The sequence below is a fragment of the Myxine glutinosa genome, chromosome 9 (genome assembly GCF_964187855.1).
Source record: "Myxine glutinosa chromosome 9, kmMyxGlut1.1, whole genome shotgun sequence".
In the NCBI taxonomy this organism is placed as follows: domain Eukaryota; kingdom Metazoa; phylum Chordata; class Myxini; order Myxiniformes; family Myxinidae; genus Myxine; species Myxine glutinosa.
Window position 1 is genome coordinate 88,669,178 of NC_136269.1, and position 20,013 is coordinate 88,689,190.

The 20,013-nt window shown below is 52.1% G+C and overlaps 2 protein-coding genes across 2 annotated transcripts in view; both read left to right on the top strand.

Moving 5' to 3' along the window:
• Positions 1 to 20,013, top strand: part of LOC144893635 (uncharacterized) — a 1,058,663-nt gene that overhangs the window by 199,962 nt on the left and 838,688 nt on the right. The window lies entirely within an intron of this gene.
• Positions 16,717 to 20,013, top strand: part of LOC137435236 (protein phosphatase 1 regulatory subunit 16A-like) — a 71,231-nt gene continuing 67,934 nt past the window's right edge. The window contains exons 1-2 of the mRNA XM_068128854.2: positions 16,717 to 16,731; positions 16,858 to 17,146. Of these exons, the coding sequence (XP_067984955.2) occupies positions 16,888 to 17,146 (259 nt within the window). The 5' untranslated portion in view covers positions 16,717 to 16,731; positions 16,858 to 16,887. The remainder of the gene's footprint in view (positions 16,732 to 16,857; positions 17,147 to 20,013) is intronic.

The following is a 20,013-nucleotide window of genomic DNA, read 5'->3' on the forward strand; positions in this document are numbered from 1 at the left end:
AGAAGAAGGACCTGCCCGCCAAACGGGCGGAAAAGTCCTGAATGTGGGGGACGGGGTAGCGGTCGGGAGTCGTGGCGTCATTGAGACGGCGATAGTCCCCGCACGGTCGCCATCCCCCGCCGGGCTTCGGCACGATGTGCAGCGGCGACGCCCAAGCGCTCTCTGAGCGCCGAACGATGCCGAGTCGCTCCAGGGTAGCGAACTCCGCTTTTGCCACCGCCAGCTTCGTCGGCTCGAGGCGGCGTGCCCGGGCGTAGACCGGTGGCCCGACGGTGGGGATGTGATGGGCCACCCCGTGCTTGACGGCCCCCGCCGAGAAGGTGGGCCGCGTGAGGGCCGGGAAGCCGGCGAGGAGGCGGGTGAATGCGTCCGCTGCCGGAAGCGTACAGACCAACGTGGCCGGAACCGAATCGTTCGGCAAGCCGCTTGGCAAGCCGCTCGTTGAGCTGGGCAACGCACATGCGAGCGAGCTGAACGTCTCGGCCTGGACAAGCCGTCTGCGCTTGACGTCGACCAGGAGCCCATTAGCGCACAGGAAGTCCGCGCCAAGCAGTGCCATGGGCACGTCGGCGGTGACGAACGTCCATCGGAAAACCTGCCCTCCAAACCGCAGAGAGAGGCAGCGTTTTCCGTACGTACGGATGGGCGTCCCGTTCGCGGCAAGCAGCGCGGGGCCCCCACCCGCGGCGTGCTTGTCTGACGTGCCGGCGGGAATGACACTCACCTGTGCTCCCGTGTCGCACAGGTAACGGCGCCCGGAGAAGGTGTCCGTTATGAACAGCAGGCTGCTCGAACGGCCGGCGCTCATCGCCACAATTGAGCGCCGGCCCGGGCGTTTCCCGACCCGTTGAAGGAGCACGGCGGATGACACCGCCGAGCTTCGTGGCCGAACTTGGCGTGGAACCAGCACCAGGTGGTGGAGCTGGAGGAGCGCGGCTGGCTCCGCCAGGCCGGTGGAGTCGACGGGTTTCCCCGCGGTGGCGGTTTTCGCCGCGGCGGTGGGCGGGGCGTGGCGGCGTTCACGAGGTGCGTATCAGCATGCTGCTGAACCACAGCGTGCTGTAGAAGATGATGCTGTGGAACATCAGCGTGCTGTAGAAGATGATGCTGTGGAACATCAGCGTGCTGTAGAAGATGATGCTGTGGAACATCAGCGTGCTGTAGAAGATGATGCTGTGGAACATCAGCGTCGAAGGCCGTGACGGCCACGCCAACGCTCGCCCGCGTGTCCGAAGCGGCGAAGTACTTGTCCGCCTCGGCCGCCAATGCTCGGGGTTCCGTTAGCCCGGTCCCGGCCAACGCGAGGCGAACCTGCGCTGGAAGTTGGCGACGGAAAAGCGCCCGGAATAGCGAACCGGGGGCTTCGTCGCCCAACAGTGACAGCATATGGTCCATTCGGACCGACGGGCGCGTCTCACCGAGCTCGGGGAGATCCAGGAGGCGATCGGCCCGTGCGTCGTCCGTGAGGCCGAACGTGGCTAGGAGTAGCCGCTTGAGTGCCTCGTACTTGTGGCCGTCCGGTGGGTGGCGAAGGACGGACACAACTCGAGCGGCCGTGCCGGGCCCGAGGGAGGTGACGACATGGCAGTAGCGCAGGTCGTCGTTGGTGAGGCGCCGAAGCTGAAATTGGGCTTCGGCTTGAACGAACCAGACTTCGCCCTGGGCCTCCCAAAATTCGGGAAGTTTAATCGCCATTGCCTTGTCGTTGGCCATTGCAATGGCGTCGTGTTCGGAAGGATCGCTACGGCAGATCCAACGTCGAGGGTCACCAGTAAAGCGCGGCGTTACGCGCGCTGCTTGTGAGCAAGGAGGAAGCGGACAAGCGGTAACATACAAACGTCTTTATTGTAAGACTACACTGTAACACTGAACTCCTCCGGGCTGGTCGCCCGGTGTATATCATGAGGCCACGCCTACCCCTCGGGCGTGGCCACCGCCCACTTGGTGCGTGGAATGATGTCACCACGCCAGTGGGCTTTTGTGTCCGCCACATATATATATACGTATATATATATATATATATATATATATATATATATATGCATATATATATATATAGACGGTTTTAGAGACGGTTTTTAGAACCTTCACTTGTAAATTTTAGTAAATGTTTCCCTTATAAATGTTCCCCTGTAAATATCCCCATCAATTGGTTTGTTAAAGATCACACCCTAGTTAGTCCATGTACAACACGTAGCGAACCATAGGACCTCTTCGTAGTTATTTCATTATTATGTGTTTCAGTTAAGGATCTGTTCCCAGTAGTTGAATCTGCGTTGCATTAATCAAATAAGATAGGCCCTATTCCGTTCATTTTGCGACGTCCCTCTCCAACCAATTGTGGTACGCGCCTCTGCCAGCCGCAGCTGCCTCAGCGCTCGCCCCAGCCGCCATTAGCCATGCGGTTAAGCCGAGAAAGAAGGGGGAGGAGCCACCAGAACAAGGTGTGGCACGTCGGCTCGTCATCTGAGGTGGAGTCAGCAAGCCCTTACCGGCCAACCAGCACCGCGGTGAGCCAACCGGTAGGCGTGTCATCAGAGCCATCAGAGCATCAGGCGGCTTGATTCGAACACTAGCAATAAAAGCGGCTGTGAGGGACTGCTTCAAAAGGAGTCAGGAGGAAGGCAGAGAGAGACGTGATCCAGAGTCGGTCCAGAAAGAAGACGGAGCATCCCAATCCCATCGCTGTATGCAATGTCCGCTCGCGGTGAACGATACGCGTTCGCTGCCTGCCAGGGTTTTTCCCGCCGCGACGCGAGTCGACTCCTGGAGCCGGACCTCGACGCCACCGTCTGCCTGGGCCTTCTCATCCCTTCTTCCAGTCATTCCTGCCTGCTATTCCCTTGTCGTGTAAGTCTGTTTGTCTGTCCTGTTTGTTGTCCTGGGGAATAATATAAGATTGTTTTAAGGTTTGCCCTGTGTCTTCTTCTTCTTCTTCTTCTTCTGTATATTACTTTCGTTTCTTCTTTGGTTTCTTTGGTTTTGTACATAATTAATAAATGCCTGTTACTTCTTACCTTTGGTTTCTTCTTTCCTCCGATCGCTTTCGTCCTGTCTCCAATTGAGTACCTGTGGCAAGATTTGGCCAACGCTCGGAATCGGGTTTAGTCCTTTTGTTAATGGCTCGGGCTGCGGATTGCTAAACCGCTTGGCAAATACCATCTTGTCCGTGGTTCGAGCGGTACTTGTCTCCCTGTTTTGCGGAGGAATTGGTAATGGTATTCGGGAAAAAACCTTGACAAATAACCCTGATCAATTCCACCCCGCAAAAGAGCGTTACAAGTACCAGGACCAGAGACGGCCAGCTTAACAGGCCAAGGGGATTAATCCCCCCTTGCTAAGGGGAGTGCCGTCTCTGAGATCCGTAACAATATATATATATATATATATATATATATATATATGTATATATATATATATATGTATGTATATATATATATATATATATATATATATATATATATATATATATATATATATATATATATATATATATATATATAACAATATATATATATATATATATATATATACACATGCTTTTGTATATACTGTATATATATATATTGTTACAGACGCGGTTGTGGATGTTGGTTTACCGAGCGGTTTGGTATGACCGCGTCTGCACAGTTTACCCGATTATACTCGAACGTTGGCCGAGTCGCGCTACGCTAAATCAATTGAGGAAAGGACACAACGGCTGGGTTAAAATGACATGACACCAGGGGTACAGTTCTCAAGACCTCCGGAGGAGGTTATAATATTTCGGAACGTTAGATTACAAGGACAAGAGAGACAGCATAGGAAGGTAGGCACTTAATCACGGTCTTATAGTAACCCCGACAGACCACAGATAAACAGGACAAGACTGACTCACACGGGGATTGATGGCAAGGAAGGGCAGTTAGTCGAGGCTCAAGGTGCACCTTGGCTCAGGGGCAGAATCGACCCGGTCCGGTCCAGAGATGCGGGAGGTCTCTCAGCGCTCGGAGGTGGCGACTGGTTCTCTTCACTTCAAGCTCGGGGCGCATCTGACGTCACGTCCGGTAAGTGGCTGCGTATATCCGGCGGGGAGTGACACGCCCTCGGCTCGTTAGCTCCGCCCCAGATGGAATCGGCCCGTTGCTTCTCATTGGGTGCGGGGGGTTACCAGGCTCCGCCCTTGACGAGGGGCCGACAGTCAGCCCCTTCGTGGTAACCCCGTCGGCGCACATGGGCAATGGCGGCTAACCGAGCCGGAGTGAGGAGGCACACTCCCCGCGCGCTGTTGTTGTAGTTGTTGTTGTTGTTGTTGTTTCATGGGGAAGATGGGAGGAGGTATGGGGAGGTCCTAAACTCACTACTGGTGCCATACAATCACATTCTGGTGCAACGAAGAGTCAGAATTAATGGAAACGAGTCCTTAACTGACATAGACTAAGAATAACTAGCAAGATGTCCGAAAGTTGTCTACGTGAGATGCGGTGGACCTGGGCACGACATTTAATGGGGGAAAAAGGGGAAGGTCGGTTCTACAGAGTGTTGTTTACAGACAATGGGACTAGGGAATGGGGGATTGGGGATAGTTGGGGAGTATTGGGGAAATAGGGGAATATTTACAAGCGGATATGGAGGCCAAATCCCATATCCGCAACATTGCACCCTTCTCTACCCTCGGGGCATCCCGACCCGATAAATTTTTACCTATTTTAGTGTGGCACTCAGATGTAGTTCCCTCTACTATTAACTCTACCCTGAGTGCGACAGTTTTACAGATATTCACAAATGAGTAAATATGTCCCCCTGCGACGTTGCACCCTTATCCTCACAGAAACACACCCACAGGATAACCGAATCGCGGAAAGAATTCGCAAACTAAACATACAGCCGGTAGGGAGCATTATTTACACAAGACTACGCTGATATTTACACTACGATCCAGGACCTGTTTTTGGAGGAACACATGCAGATGTTATGCATAGAGAGAGAGCACGTATGCCAGCATCGATACACCAACCCACGAGTGCTCTGTGGCCTTACGGCCTTTAATAATGTGCAGACCACCCCATCCAAGCACCAAAAGCACCACCCCATAACACAGTCAGCACCATCCGGTGCACCAATAAAGTGTTTATAAATCACCGGTGGTGTCGCAGCCGGCCGATGTTCTGCCGCTGGTCTTGCCTTCATGTGGTGCACTTGGCCTTCTGGCTCCCTTCAAAAATAAAGAAAGGTGCCAACCGCGTCCATTTCTGTATTGTGGTGTCAGGGGGCCAACTATTAGTGGTTCACCTGTATGGCATAGGTGCCACGTTGACCCATAGGTCCATCCACGGGTGGTGCTTGGCCGCAAAAGAACTGCGGTCCATTGTGGGCGGCCACAAACATTGCGGTCCATATGGTGTATCGATCCCGGCAGCAAGCAGCGAAAGTGCAGGCCCACAACTGCGGAGCCAGCACCTCTCTCTCCTCTCTCTCTGCCCCAAAGCCAGATCCTCGGAGGTGGGAGACAAAAGAAGAAGACAAGTGAGTAAGGTGGTAAGGGCGCAAAAGTGCACGCAACATTAGGTAATGCACACTAGGGGCACATGGGAACCAGGTGAGACAGGTACGTTCCTACCGTACGCCCCCCCCCCCCACCAGGTAACCTACATTGCCCCTCCCTTACCCCTTACTGTATCCACAAAACACAACACTACCCATAAACATCTACTTTACAAATCAACAAACGTCCCTACTGTCTTCCCCGTTCCTCCCATATACCAAATTCGTCTTCTCTCCCTCCTAACCAATCAAATTTGCCATTTTCAACTCAACATCATAATTTGCCATTTCCAATTCATCATCAAAATTTGCCATTACCAATTCATCATCAGTCCCTCCTAAGGAGGGAGAGATGGAATCACCCCAATGTCTCATCCACGTCGTGATGCGTCTCACAAATCCAAACAGCAATTCTCACTTCCTGCACACAGAACAAAGAAAACACAGGTGTGGAGTCATCATCATCACCACAGGTAAGTGGCTGCGTATGGTGCGACAGGTTCATCAATCCTAACTATTTCCTAAATGACTTTAACAACTTTACATTACCCGGGGTCTTTCCCTGCCAATCCATTGGCCAACTTACACTATGGGTTCTAAAAACCAATTCCCATTGACCAAACTGTGGTGCTTTTCAATTTGGGGTCTCACTCCCCCGATTCATCTCCCGGTGCTCTCGCACAATTTCTGGGCCGCGACGTGTAGCTCTCCTCGCCGGTCTACCCACCTGCACACCTCCACCACTGCAGTTGCCTCCGAGCTTACCTGCTCCTCACCCTAACCTATCTACCTGGGGAAGGCCCTCTGGCGCTCTCCCCACTCGGTGCCCTCTCTGGCACTGGGCTACCCGGGTCCGTCCTCCGGATCCTCGGGCCCCACTGACACTAACGGCTCCCAGAGCCCACCTGCGGCCTCACCTGGCCGACATCCTCACAGTGGTGGAGTGCCCAACCAACTACACACACTAACAGGCTACACGCCCAGCCATTTCCACAACACTAATGCACCCATCCACAATACCATTCTGCAACCGCACCACAAATGCCAATATCCAACCACAATTTACCTATACCCTCTACCTAACACTTACACTACCCGCCCCGGGTACTCGTGAAAGGGGTCCACTCTTCCCCCATCCACACCTTCGCACCATGCACACCACTCCGTACCACTTACTCCAACTCTCTCCACACCACTCATTCCAATCCTCCATGTATTCCACACACCTGCACTTGCACACCTGTGCTCTCACACCTGGTGCCACCTGCACCCTTCTCTCCCCAAGCGCATTCGCGCTGATCCACAACACTCACTACTCACACACTGCTCCACACACCTGTCCAGCTCTCACACAGCATCATCTCATCTAACTACTCCCCTCTGAAACTCGCGCTTCCCAGTCGTCCCTTTAAACTATTGCGCTCCCACGTCATTATCATCCATACTAATCTACCTGCGTCCCCACTACAGGTATCAGTCACTAACTAACCTTAACGTTACCTACTGTCATCTTCGCTAGATCCCTACAATATAACCTAACCCACCCGGGCTAGTTTTCACTGCCATACACCCCATAAGCTATAGCTCCTTTGCCCCCCATGGGAAGGGTGGCAGGGATGCCACCCTTACCCACTGGGCCCATCGCTCATCAATCCCCCAGTCCTCTGGCACTAATAAGCCCCCCTTATTCAGAGGTACTGGGTCCCGCCTCGGCATCTAAAGCCGAGGCAATCCACGGGGGCGCCTGCTCGCCGGTGTAAGGCCTTATTCGGTCGGCGTGGACGATCCGAGGGAGGGCTCGTGGCCCCATTTTGATCTTAATGACCACGTCACAGATTTGCGACAGGACGACTCCTGGGCCTTGCCAGGGGGAGGTGAGTTTTGGGCACCTTCCCTTCCGCCTCCGGGGATTAAAGAACCAAATCTTCATCCCCGGAGCGTATTGACTCCCCTGGCTCCGGTCGTCGTACCTGCGCTTCATCTTTTCCCCCGCCAGATGGAGTTGGCGGCGGGCGAAGGCATGGACTAGCTCCATGCCTTCCTCTAGGTGACGTGCGTACCCCTCCCTCGGCGGGTTAACCACTGTGTCTGGCACGGGACCGCATAGCAAGTCGGCGGGAGCCCGTAACTCCCGCCCATACATAAGCAACGCTGGACTGCATGCGGTGGCCCCGTGCTGGCTGGTTCGGTAGGCCATGAGCAAATAAGGGAGATGTTCGTCCCAGTCATCCTGACGGGTGGCGGTGAACAGTGCCAGTTGTTGGATTAAAGTTCGGTTGAATCTTTCCACCATCCCGTCAGATTGAGGTCTTAAAGGCGTTGTTCTGGTTTTCCGAATTGACAGGAGACTGCACACATCTTTTAGCAATTTGCTCTCAAAATTTCGTCCCTGGTCGGTGTGCAACTCCTGTGGAATCCCATGCCGGCACACAAATCCTTCCACGAAGGCCTGCGCTACCACCCCTGCTTCTTGGTTGGGGAGGGCGTAGGCCTCCGGCCACTTGGTGAAGTAGTCCATCACAACGAGGATGTACTTATTACCTAGGCGGGTGCGGGGTAGTGGGCCTAGGATATCCATGGCCACCCGCTCTAGGGGGGCCCCCACCTGGTGTAATTGAAGGGGGGCCCTCATCCTCCGTGCTGGTCCCTTTTTGGCAGTACAGGCGTCGCATCTCCGACACCAGTCCTGTATGTCGCGCCCCATATTCACCCAATAAAACCTCCGGCGTACCTGCGATGTCGTCTTTGTCCTGCCCAAATGGCCGCCGGGGCGGGTACCATGCACCTGTTGCAATATATCGGTCTTAAATTTATTTGGGACTACCACCAGCCAGGAAGTTTTATCAGAGGGAACCTCCACCCACTTGCGATACAAGATGTTATCCTTCAATTCCAGGGTTTTCCACTGAGCCCAATATGCCTTTGTCTGCGCCCCGAGGGGGGTGACCTCTTCCCCCTTTGGTCTTTGCCCCAATTTGACCCAATTGAACTCTGGCCCCAGGACAGGATCCTCCTGCTGGGCCGTGCTCCTTGCCAAAGTTCCAAATTCCTCATCTGCGGTTAGTGGCAAAATTGGCCCTCTCACCCGGGTTGCCCGGACAACGAGGGTCGGGTCCGAATCGCCCAATTGTTCCCTCTCCTCGTGTCTCGCACAAAATTTGCAGTTTTCCCCCAGACAAGGACGCCGAGAGAGTGCGTCCGCATTACCATGGGCCTTCCCGGCCCTATGGGCCACATCAAAATCGTACTGCTGCAACTTTTCCAACCACCTTGCAATTTGGCCCTCTGGTTCCTTGAACCGAAGGAGCCATTGCAAGGAGGAATGGTCAGTTCTAACCAAAAATTTCCGCCCGTACAAGTACGGGTGGAAATGGTTCATGGCAGCCAGCATAGCCAATAACTCTTTGCGAGTGACGCAATAATTTCGCTCGGGCCTACTTAAGGCCCGACTATAATAACCAATCACTCTCTCCACGCCCTCCTGTGTCTGAGACAAAACTGCGCCCCATCCTTCCTGGCTCGCATCCGTGTCCAGGGTAAATGCCCCGTTGCTAGTGGGGTACGCTAGAAGGGGTGCGGATGTCAGACACCCCTTCAATTTTTGGAAGGCCTCGTGGCACTCCCGTGTCCAATTCAATCGCGTCCCCTTCTCCGTAAGCCGGTGGAGGGGACGGGCCAACTCCGCAAATTTCGCCACAAAGCGCCGGTAGTAGGAGCAGAGTCCCAAAAATCCCCGCACCTCTTTGATGTTACGTGGTGCGGGTCACTCCTCTACCGCTTTAATTTTGTCTGGGTCTGTTTTTACCCCCTCGCGGCCGATCACGTGACCTAGATAGGCCACCTCTCTTGCAAACAAAGTGCACTTACTCGGGTTCAGCTTCAACCCTGCCTGTCTGAGGCACCCGAACACCTGGTCCAAATTAGCTACTGCCTGGGGGAACGTTTGGGCATGTACCAGGACGTCATCCAGGTACACCAGGCATGATTGCCATGGCATGCCGCCCAGTACATGCTCCATCAATCTTTCAAAGGTGGCGGGGGCGTTACACAAACCAAACGGCATCACAGTAAACTGATACAGTCCCTTACCTGTGGAAAATGCCGTTTTCTCCTTCCCTGCCCTATCCATCTCCACCTGCCAATACCCACTCTTGAGGTCCAAAGTTGAAAACCAATTTGAGCCCGCAACGGCATCGAGGGTGTCATCAATCCTTGGCAGGGGATATGAGTCCTTGAGTGTCACGTTGTTTAGCTGGCGATAGTCCACGCAGAACCGCGTGGTCCCATCCTTCTTTTTGACCAGCACAACAGGTGACATCCAAGGACTTCCCGAGGGCTCGATCACGCCTGCGTCGAGCATTTTTTCAACCTGCTCGTCAGCTTCCGCCCTCTTGCTCCAAGGGAGCCGTCGGGCGGCCTGACGAATAGGCCGGGCCTCACCGGTGTGGATCTGATGTTTCACCAGGCCCGTACGTCCAATATCCTCGGTGGACAGGGAGAAGAGGTCCAAATGGGACCCAACCAGTTTGTGTAAGGCCTCCCTCTGGGTACCTCCCAACTCTACGCTACTACAATTTACCATCTCGCAAATGGGATCGGGCCAATTCCTACTTCTTATTGAAGGCTCCCCCCGGGGTCGGCTCGGCTGGACGTTCTCGCCCCTCACTGTCGCGACTTCCTCAACTGGGGTGCAGCCAGCTACCCTCGTGCCCCTTACTATAGTGCGTGGTTCTGTACTCATATTTATTACTCGGACGGCCACTACCGGTCCGTCCGTTTTTACAAGGGTGTGGCCCATGATTAAACCCGGTATGGACTGCGCTGCCACCTGTTCGACCAGGCCGCAGGACTCCTGCCACGTTGGGCGAGCTGCCCACCGGGCCGGCACTATCGCCTCGGCCCTTGGGGGGATGGTCACGGCCTCGGAAGCCCCCAGCTCCGCTCTCTCGGCCGTGCTCACTCCCCCTAACGGAAGCTCTTCTACTCCCACCTGCAGGATCCCCCGGCACAAGTCGATTTTACAACCGCTGGCAGTCAACAAATCCAACCCTATTAAACATGGGTCGCACACCTCCGCCACCCAAACATCTATCTCCCTCCTTACCGACCCTAACTTGAGGGTCACAGAACCACGCCCTATGATCGGGGCCGTTACCCCGGTAGCAAGTTGCAAACTATAATTTTGCAGGCGCTGGATCTTATCCCAGCCACCTGCGCTCGAATCAAGGACCACAGGGCTGATGATCGTGGCGCTAGCTCCTGTGTCCACTACGGCGTCTACCCCCACGCCGGCAATTTTGCATCTAATTGTCAGGCTACCGGTTCCAATTTGGCCACAATAAATGACCTGTCGCGTCAATGAGGGCTCTCCTCCATCCTCTTCTGCCGAACACCGCCCTACGTGCCCGACACCTTCTAGTTTCCCGGGGTCTGGCGGGGGGGTGTCTGGGGTCGGCTAACCCGCTCCCCCCTGGGCGGAGTTGAGGACCTCAACCGCCGGGGATCATCCCGGCGCGTGGCTCGACAGTGCCGCGCCAGGTGACCCAGACGGTTGCAAGTATAGCACCTCACCTGATAAGGTGCTTGCCTCCGGAATTCCAAATTTCCCCCCCTGTAGGTCCGAATTGGATTACCCGCTCGTGGTCCACCGCGGGCCACCTCCGGGGCTGCCTGCCATGGTCCAGGTCCCGCCAGGCGCTGGTCCACCAGCCTCCGGACCATGCCCGCCAGGTCAGGACTCACGTCGGGGGTGGGCCCCCTAGGGTGTCCGCCCTCCATCGGGGGTCCCACCTGGCGGACCGCCATTGCGAGACGCTCGCCCCCCCGGGCCAGGGGCCTCGCTGCTTCGGGCCGCAGCGTCAGCCGCCTGGCTCAGAGTCTGCGGGCGCCACATGGCGAGCTGTTGCCGGAGCTCAATATCCGGGAGGGCCTGGATAAAATGGTCCAGCGCCAGGCTTTCCCGGGAATCCGCTGCCATGCTAGCATGTGCGATCCCCACTGTGCGGCGAATGTCGTGGGCAAGTTCCCCGATGGCTTCCTGGGGCTTGCGTTTTCGCAGCGCGAGCTGAGCTTTAACAAGCTCGCTCTGCTGTTCAATGCCGAATCGATTAATTAGGGCGTCGCGGAGGGCTGGCAGGGTGAGAGCACCCGCTGGTAATGCCGTCAGCACCTCCGCCGCTGCGCCGCGCAATGCGGCCACCAGGTGTACTCCACCTTCGTCCTCACCCCAACCGTTGCCCTTACACACACAGTCAAACTGCGCCAGGTACGCGCGTAGATCACTCTTGCCGTCATACGGCGCGAGTGGGACCTTGTGGGACCACCTCGTATGCGAGTCGTTGCCCGCCTGCCGGACCCCGTGCGTCGCCCCTTGCGGGGTCAGCGCGGGGCCGAACCGGCTGGGCCCCCACAGTACATTACCCCCAAGGGGCTCTCGTGCCTCCCCGGTCCCTCCAACAACTACCCCTGTTGGTGTCGATGCATGGGTCACACCTCCGCAACCCGCTACCCATTCCATACCACCACAACCTTGCTCACCAACACCTCGCACCTCTCGTTCCATACCCTCCGGACCAGCCATACACCTCACTCTTGGCCTCTCACGAACATCCGGGTCTATCTCGACCCCCAAGCTTATTAAATCACCTGGCGCATCATACGCACGACCATATTGGTCACCACTTACACCGGGTCCTCTTTCTCTTCGCTTCTCCTCCATCACCTGCGAATCCCTCATCCGGTTAATGAGCACATCATCACGATCCGAACACAGACTTTGGACCAATTCTTTTACCTCCTCTTTTATCTCTTTCTTATCCTCTCTCCGTCGCTTCTTAATTTCGCTCACCCCTTCTTCCACTTCTTCTAATTTCTGCTTCACCTCCTTCATCTCCTCGTGCGCCCCTTTAAGTTCTTCCTCTAACTCCACTTTATTTTTTTCTATGTGCTCCCGCACCTCCCGCTCTTTAACCTCCATCACCTCTACCACCTTGTTCATTATCCTCGTCAAGTCCTCATGTACCGTCTGACACTCTTTTTTAATTACCCCTACGTCCTTTTTCATCTCCTTCTGCGTCGATTTTAACCCCTCTATTACCGCTGTGTTCTTCTTTACCTGTTCCCCCAACTCCTTTTGTCCCACTGTCAGTTGTTCTACTCCCAGCGTCAACTCCTCTATACCACCTTGCAATTTTACAGTCCCCTTTCTCACCTCCTTCTCCATGCGCTCCTTACAGTGCCTCACCTCCTCGCGCACTCCTCCGACCTCCTCACTCACACCTCTTCTGATCTCCTCTCCCATCACTTGCATCTCCTGCCCAGATGCCACCCTCATCTGCTCCATTTCCTCCCTGTGAGCATCCAGTTTGGTTTCTACCCCCATTCTGACCCCCTCTATCTGCTGCCCCATTTGTTTAACTTCCCTTTCCGCTTGGTCCATCATGTCCCTCAATTTGCCTTCCATACTGTTTTCTAACCCCTCTAACCCCTTTTTCATCCCTTCCATTTGATTCTCCTGAACGGCCATTCTGTTTTCTACCCCCATTAACCCCTCCTGTATTTCCCCTAATCTATTGTCTAATCCCTCTATTCTACTCCCTAACCCCCCGATCTGGGCCCCCATGTCATCCCTCAATTTCTCGCTATTGGACCCCATTTGGCCCTCCAATCGCTCACCCTGAGCATCCATCCGGTTCCCCATTACCCCCATTTGGCCCTCCAATCGCTCACCCATTTGTTCCATAAGGGCCCTCATTTGCAGGAGGAAAAGGTTCGAATCCACCTGCGGCGCTACCACGGTCGCGGGCGTGGTCGCCGTGGCCATGTGCGAGGCGCCATTTCGTGCGTCTGCTACCCTCACTGCTTCGCTCTCCTCATGTCCCTCAATTTGGTCCTGGATCGACCCTGCCTCACTCTCCTCTACCGGAACCCAGCCGTCTTGGTCTGCCATAGCGCGACTTTCAAAATTCGGGTTTTTATTTTCGTAAAACAAAATCAAATTTCGCCGTTATAATTTCGAGCGCGTGAAACGCGCTCCGGATCGAATTCCACTTCCCGACACCAAAATGTTACCCTAATGGTACAATTGGTGTTCCAAAATTTGGGCCTAACTGAATTTAGTCCCAGGTCCGAATCCAACTCCTCGACACCAAATGTTACAGACGCGGTTGTGGATGTTGGTTTACCGAGCGGTTTGGTATGACCGCGTCTGCACAGTTTACCCGATTATACTCGAACGTTGGCCGAGTCGCGCTACGCTAAATCAATTGAGGAAAGGACACAACGGCTGGGATAAAATGACACGACAGCAGGGGTACAGTTCTCAAGACCTCCGGAGGAGGTTATAATATTTCGGAACGTTAGATTACAAGGACAAGAGAGACAGCATAGGAAGGTAGGCACTTAATAACGGTCTTATAGTAATCCCGACAGACCACAGATAAACAGGACAAGACTGACTCACACGGGGATTGATGGCAAGGAAGGGCAGGTAGTCGAGGCTCAAGGTGCACCTTGGCTCAGGGGCAGAATCGACCCGGTCCGGTCCAGAGATGCGGGAGGTCTCTCAGCGCTCGGAGGTGGCGACTGGTTCTCTTCACTTCAAGCTCGGGGCGCATCTGACGTCACGTCCGGTAAGTGGCTGCGTATATCCGGCGGGGAGTGACACGCCCTCGGCTCGTTAGCTCCGCCCCAGATGGAATCGGCCCGTTGCTTCTCATTGGGTGCGGGGGGTTACCGGGCTCCGCCCTTGACGAGGGGCCGACAGTCAGCCCCTTCGTGGTAACCCCGTCGGCGCACATGGGCAATGGCGGCTAACCGAGCCGGAGTGAGGACGCACACTCCCCGCGCGCTGTTGTTGTAGTCGTTGTTGTTGTTGTTGTTTCATGGGGAAGATGGGAGGAGGTATGGGGAGGTCCTAAACTCACTACTGGTGCCATACAATCACATTCTGGTGCAACGAAGAGTCAGAATTAATGGAAACGAGTCCTTAACTGACATAGACTAAGAATAACTAGCAAGATGTCCGAAAGTTGTCTACGTGAGATGCGGTGGACCTGGGCACGACATTTAATGGGGGAAAAAGGGGAAGGTCGGTTCTACAGAGTGTTGTTTACAGACAATGGGACTAGGGAATGGGGGATTGGGGATAGTTGGGGAGTATTGGGGAAATAGGGGAATATTTACAAGCGGATATGGAGGCCAAATCCCATATCCGCAACAATATATATATATCCTTGTATAGAGTACTGCTCTCACATCTGGGGAGGTTCTAGCTCCACATACTTACTGGACACAATTGAATCAAAAGTAATCCGACTTATCAACTCTCCCAATCTGACCTCAAAACTCGATCCGCTCAAATTACGTCGCAAAGTTGGCTCTTTGTCTCTTTTCTACAGATATTACTTCGGTTTCTGCTCCCAAGAACTTGCTGCTTGTGTACCTCCGCCATTAGCGAGACCACTGAATACGGAATACTCGACAAGCCACTACATCTCATGATTACTGTGTGGCCATTGGTAACTCAAGGGTGGGCCGTTATGATGTTTGTTTCTTCCCCTCCACTGCTCTGGAACTCTTTACCTTCACATGTCTTTCCAAACAGTTACGACCTTCCCCTTTTCAAAAAGCAGATTTTCTGCTTTCTCAAAACTCTTGGACTATTCTCTCCTTCTTAACTTTTCTATCAACTCGGGCATGCCCGTACAAAATTATATCCCCCCCCCTCTATTTACATGAAATGGTTTGGTCCATTCGCAAAGCCAAAGCGGACGGCTTGCGAGTACGGTGACAATCCCCCCCCTCTATTTACATGAAATGGTTTGGTCCAAAGCGAACGGCTTGCGAGTACGGTGACAACCCCCCCCCCCCCTCTATTTACATGGAATGGTTTGGTCCAAAGCGAACGGCTTGCGAGTACGGTGACAATCCCCCCCCTCTATTTACATGAAATGGTTTGGTCCAAAGCGAACGGCTTGCGGACTTTGGTAAAGAAATCGCCATAGCTCGGTAACTACTTGTCCGATTAATTTAAAACCTTGAAAAGGCACATCCTCGGGTCCCCAGCAATATACCTGGCAAGTTTCAAGTATATCGGACCGGTAGTTGTCGAGAAACAGCGGTCGCATACACACACACAGACACACACACACACAGAGATTACTGGAATTATAGATAGATGCAGCTCTTTTATTTAGGCCTGGCCTCGATGAGGACTACATAGTCCGTGCCTGGAGCCTTCTACATAATAATTTGTAAAAGGTATCTCAGTGCATGTGTTTGTATAATTAATATATGTATGTGAGGACAGTCATATTTTAATATGTGTTTGTATAATTAATATATGTATGTGAGGACAGTCATATATTAATATATGTGTTTGTATAATTAATATATGTATGTGAGGACAGTCATATATTAATATGTGTTTGTATAATTAATATATGTATGTGAGGACAGTCATATATTAATATGTGTTTGTATAATTAATATATGTATGTGAGGACAGACATATATTAATATATGTGTTTGTATAATTAATATATGTATGTGAGGACAGACATATATTAATATGTGTTTGTATAATTAATATATGTACATGAGGACAGACATATATTAATATGTGTTTGTATAATTAATATATGTATATGAGGACAGACATATATTAATATGTGTTTGTATAATTAATATATGTATATGAGGACAGACATATATTAATATGTGTTTGTATAATTAATATATGTACATGAGGACAGACATATATTAATATGTGTTTGTATAATTAATATATGTATATGAGGACAGACATATATTAATATGTGTTTGTATAATTAATATATGTATATGAGGACAGACATATATTAATATGTGTTTGTATAATTAATATATGTACATGAGGACAGACATATATTAATATGTGTTTGTATAATTAATATATGTATATGAGGACAGTCATATATTAAGAAATATAATCTTTTGTGGGTTTTACATGATTGGATCTCGTTCCGATAACTTTTTGAATGTCCCATCACAAACACCTTTACAATTTACTGGAAACCCAAGCTCATTGTTTTCCTGAAAACCCCTTTCCGTGCAGAGTCGCATTGCTCTCAGATTGGCTTGCAGTTACTTTGTACCTTAGCCCAGTGTTACCTTCGCATTAAGGGGGACGGTGGGGGCGAGTGGAGGGAGGAGACGCAGGTACAGCAGGTGGAGTAACGGAGTCTGAAATCCGAATTCTCATTTGTTTCTCCTTCCTTCACATCCATCGGTGGCTTCCATGTGCTGGCTCTTGTCCATCTTGTACTTTGATTGTTGCTTTCTTTTTCGAAGCAGATCTTCGTCCCTTGCACGCGAACACCACCAATGGCGGAGCACGGAGAGCTGCTGATGGAGATTCCTTTGCTGCTGAGGCTTCCTCCGGCCAAGCGACGCTCACAGGCGGCCGAGAGGCGTCGGGTGCAGCTGCAGCGGTGGACGGACCGGGAGCACGAGGTCGCCTTCCAGAAGGACACGTGCATCTCCGAACCGACGAGTCCGACGAGTTCGCATCCGGTGAAGAGCGTGCGCTTTCCGAGCGCGGAGTGCCTGGTGGAGGCGACGGCGCGGGGGAACACCACGGAAGGTGAGGAGCCATTAACGTTAAGGGTCTTACGATGCGAGGGTCTTGAGTTCGAGCTCCTGTCGTGGGTCGACTCAGCCCGCCATCCTTCCTAGGTCGGCAAAATGAGTTCCGGCTGGCTGGTGAGGAGGCACTGCATCGGCGGAACAGCCACGCCCCCATAAATGATGCAACCAGCAGCCACAGGCCGCGTACGAATAAGTAAATAAATGGAGTCGACCGAGCCTTTCACGAAGCCGGCCCGACATTCACCGGGAGCTAAATTTGGGCAGGAATATTGTAATTTGTTTCGCGTGCCGGTGATAACTCGCCTACTTTTCGTGGAAAGCACAGTGCGGTGTTTGTGTCCACCAAATAATGCCAGCAGACGGGACAACCAGCTTAACGTCCGTTTGAAGGACGGTCCACCTTGTGATGGAAAACCCTTCGTGCGAAGCGCAAATCCGACAGGTTATAGACGGGTCGGGAATCGAACCTGGACTAGGCACCTGTACAATCCTCAGCACGGATTTTTACCCTGGGTTCGAATCCCCACACAGGTATAAACCGTCATCCAGGTGTTTCGCAGGCAGGGCGATCCATCAATGTGTGTGCCATCCCTCGGATGGACGTCAAGCTGGCCGTCCCATCATCCAGCATCAATCGGTGGATTTTATGGATCCCACGATGTCCACGTGAAATACATCGATGACCTTCGTGAAATCTTGGAGCCAAAACCAGTGATAAATTGGAAATCAATTGCAGGATACGAAATCCTTTGCATTTCTCGGACAATAGTGAGTATATCTTTGCGAGAACCTTTTAAAATCCCAAATATACCTCCAGGATTGGTCGTATACCTTTATAATCAAATTGATGTTAATGCCACATATTGCTGTAAAATGGAATTTTTTTCCAAACTATTTTTTCTGCTCTTTTTGGGGGGGCGGGGGGGGGTTTCCCAAATTTCTCATTTGCGAGGTTTGGATTCAGAACGATGACGTCACTCCTTTCCAAAGTGCGTGCATGTGTTGAGAAAAAAAAACGAGACCTTTAATATAGGTAGAGGTAGAACTATGTAAGGGGCAAAGATCGCTTATTGCGTGTCGTGAAATCCCGCGCCAAGCGACGGGTGGAGCCGAAGTGAATGACCACGTGGGAGCTATATTAATGTCCACTTCCGACAGACAGCACACTACTTGTCGATGCGTCACCCTGCACGTGAAACACCTGGCTGGCAGTTTATAACCGTGCTGATATTCAAACCCAGGCTAGACAGCTTGTCGAGAAGTGTATGCTGCTCTTGGGCCTCGGCCATCCTCCCAATCTGCTGATTCTATGCAGTCAGCAAGCAGACCCGTTAGTTTGCAAGCGTTAGCCGCAGAGGGAGTAGTTGATGGAGTTCTAATGGGCAATGGTAACTGGTATCAGGAAGTAGGCCTTCCCATCAAGATGATCTTGACCTTCATGATGATGATATTATGATGGTGTGAGCCGTCGCTTTCGACGAATCTCTGCCCTTCGTCGGCGTGCTCACTAAGCATTGCGCGATGGCTCTATCGTCCAATGCGGGACCCACAGCATCTACCACAAACATCTCAGGTATAGACTGGTCCTTGCGGAGATGGACGTTGGCAGGTTTTCCTTTCTCTTTTTTTTCTTTTCTTTTTTTTGGATACAAGATCGAGGCTCGTGTAAGAGCTAACATCAATCACAAAAAAAAAAAAGAAAAAAAGCGGACACACAAAACATACAAAAAAGGGAGCGGGAGACAAGATGGGGAGAGAGAGGCAAGCACACAGTACAACAGCAGAGAACATGGACATCGGGAGATCTGTGGGAGGGAGAGGGCTTGGGGGGGAGGAGGCATGGGGAGGCGGGAGGTTGGGAAAGTATAAAACACATGGACACTGCTGGAACTTCCAGGAAAGAAAAACGTCGGTATTTCCAAAAAAAAAAAAAGAGTATCTGGGGTGAATTAACGGGGGTAGAAAAGATCAAGTTTCTGGATGGGGGAAGATAAGAGATGGTGGTGAACAGCTGTTTTAAAGACCTGGAGGGAGGAGTGGGATTGAAGAGAGTGAGGGAGTTTGTTCCAGAGGCTTCATGCCTCTGCTGCCTCTCGATATCAAGTGTCCCACATTCAAAGTGGTGCAGGCCTTTGTGGCAATTGTTACTCCAGGCTGACCTGTTTGTGTCCTGATGTTTCCAGGTGTCAACTGGGATGGTACAAGACTCGAGTGTAGACATAAGGACGTCCTTATAGCTCTTTATTTGTCCACCACGTGACCGTTTACCAAATTTAAGTTGTCCATAGAAAAGCGATCTTGGGATTCTATGGTCTTCCATGCGTGGAGATGTCCTGACCAGCGAAGCTAGGCTTGCATCAGGAAATACTCAATTCCTTGGATACGACAGCAGTCTAGGATTGAGGTGTTAGGTATTGTCTCGCCAGGTGATGCCACGAATCTTACAAATGCATCGCATATGCATACGAAGATAATACGGATACAGAAAATACTACGGATACGAAGATACGGAACTGACTCTTTTGTGCCATTAAACCTCCACAAATGGATGATAGAGTTAGGGATTTGTTGGGATGTCAGGTAAGCACCGCAGCAGGTCATTGACCCTTCCATTGCATTGAATACTTGGGAAGAGCAGATGCACGGAAGCATTTAATCAGTGTCAGTGTGGCACAAGGTGGAGCATCCAAGAGGGCATCCCGAAATTTTAACATCGCCCCCACGTCCCACAACTTACCTGTCCTTTTCTCATTCTCTAAACGAGAAACTTCCGTGCGATCGAGCTCACCTGTTCCACCACTCCAAGTGGCGTGCCATCACCATCTCACGTCATCTCCCATTCCTATTCCCGGATTTTCTTTA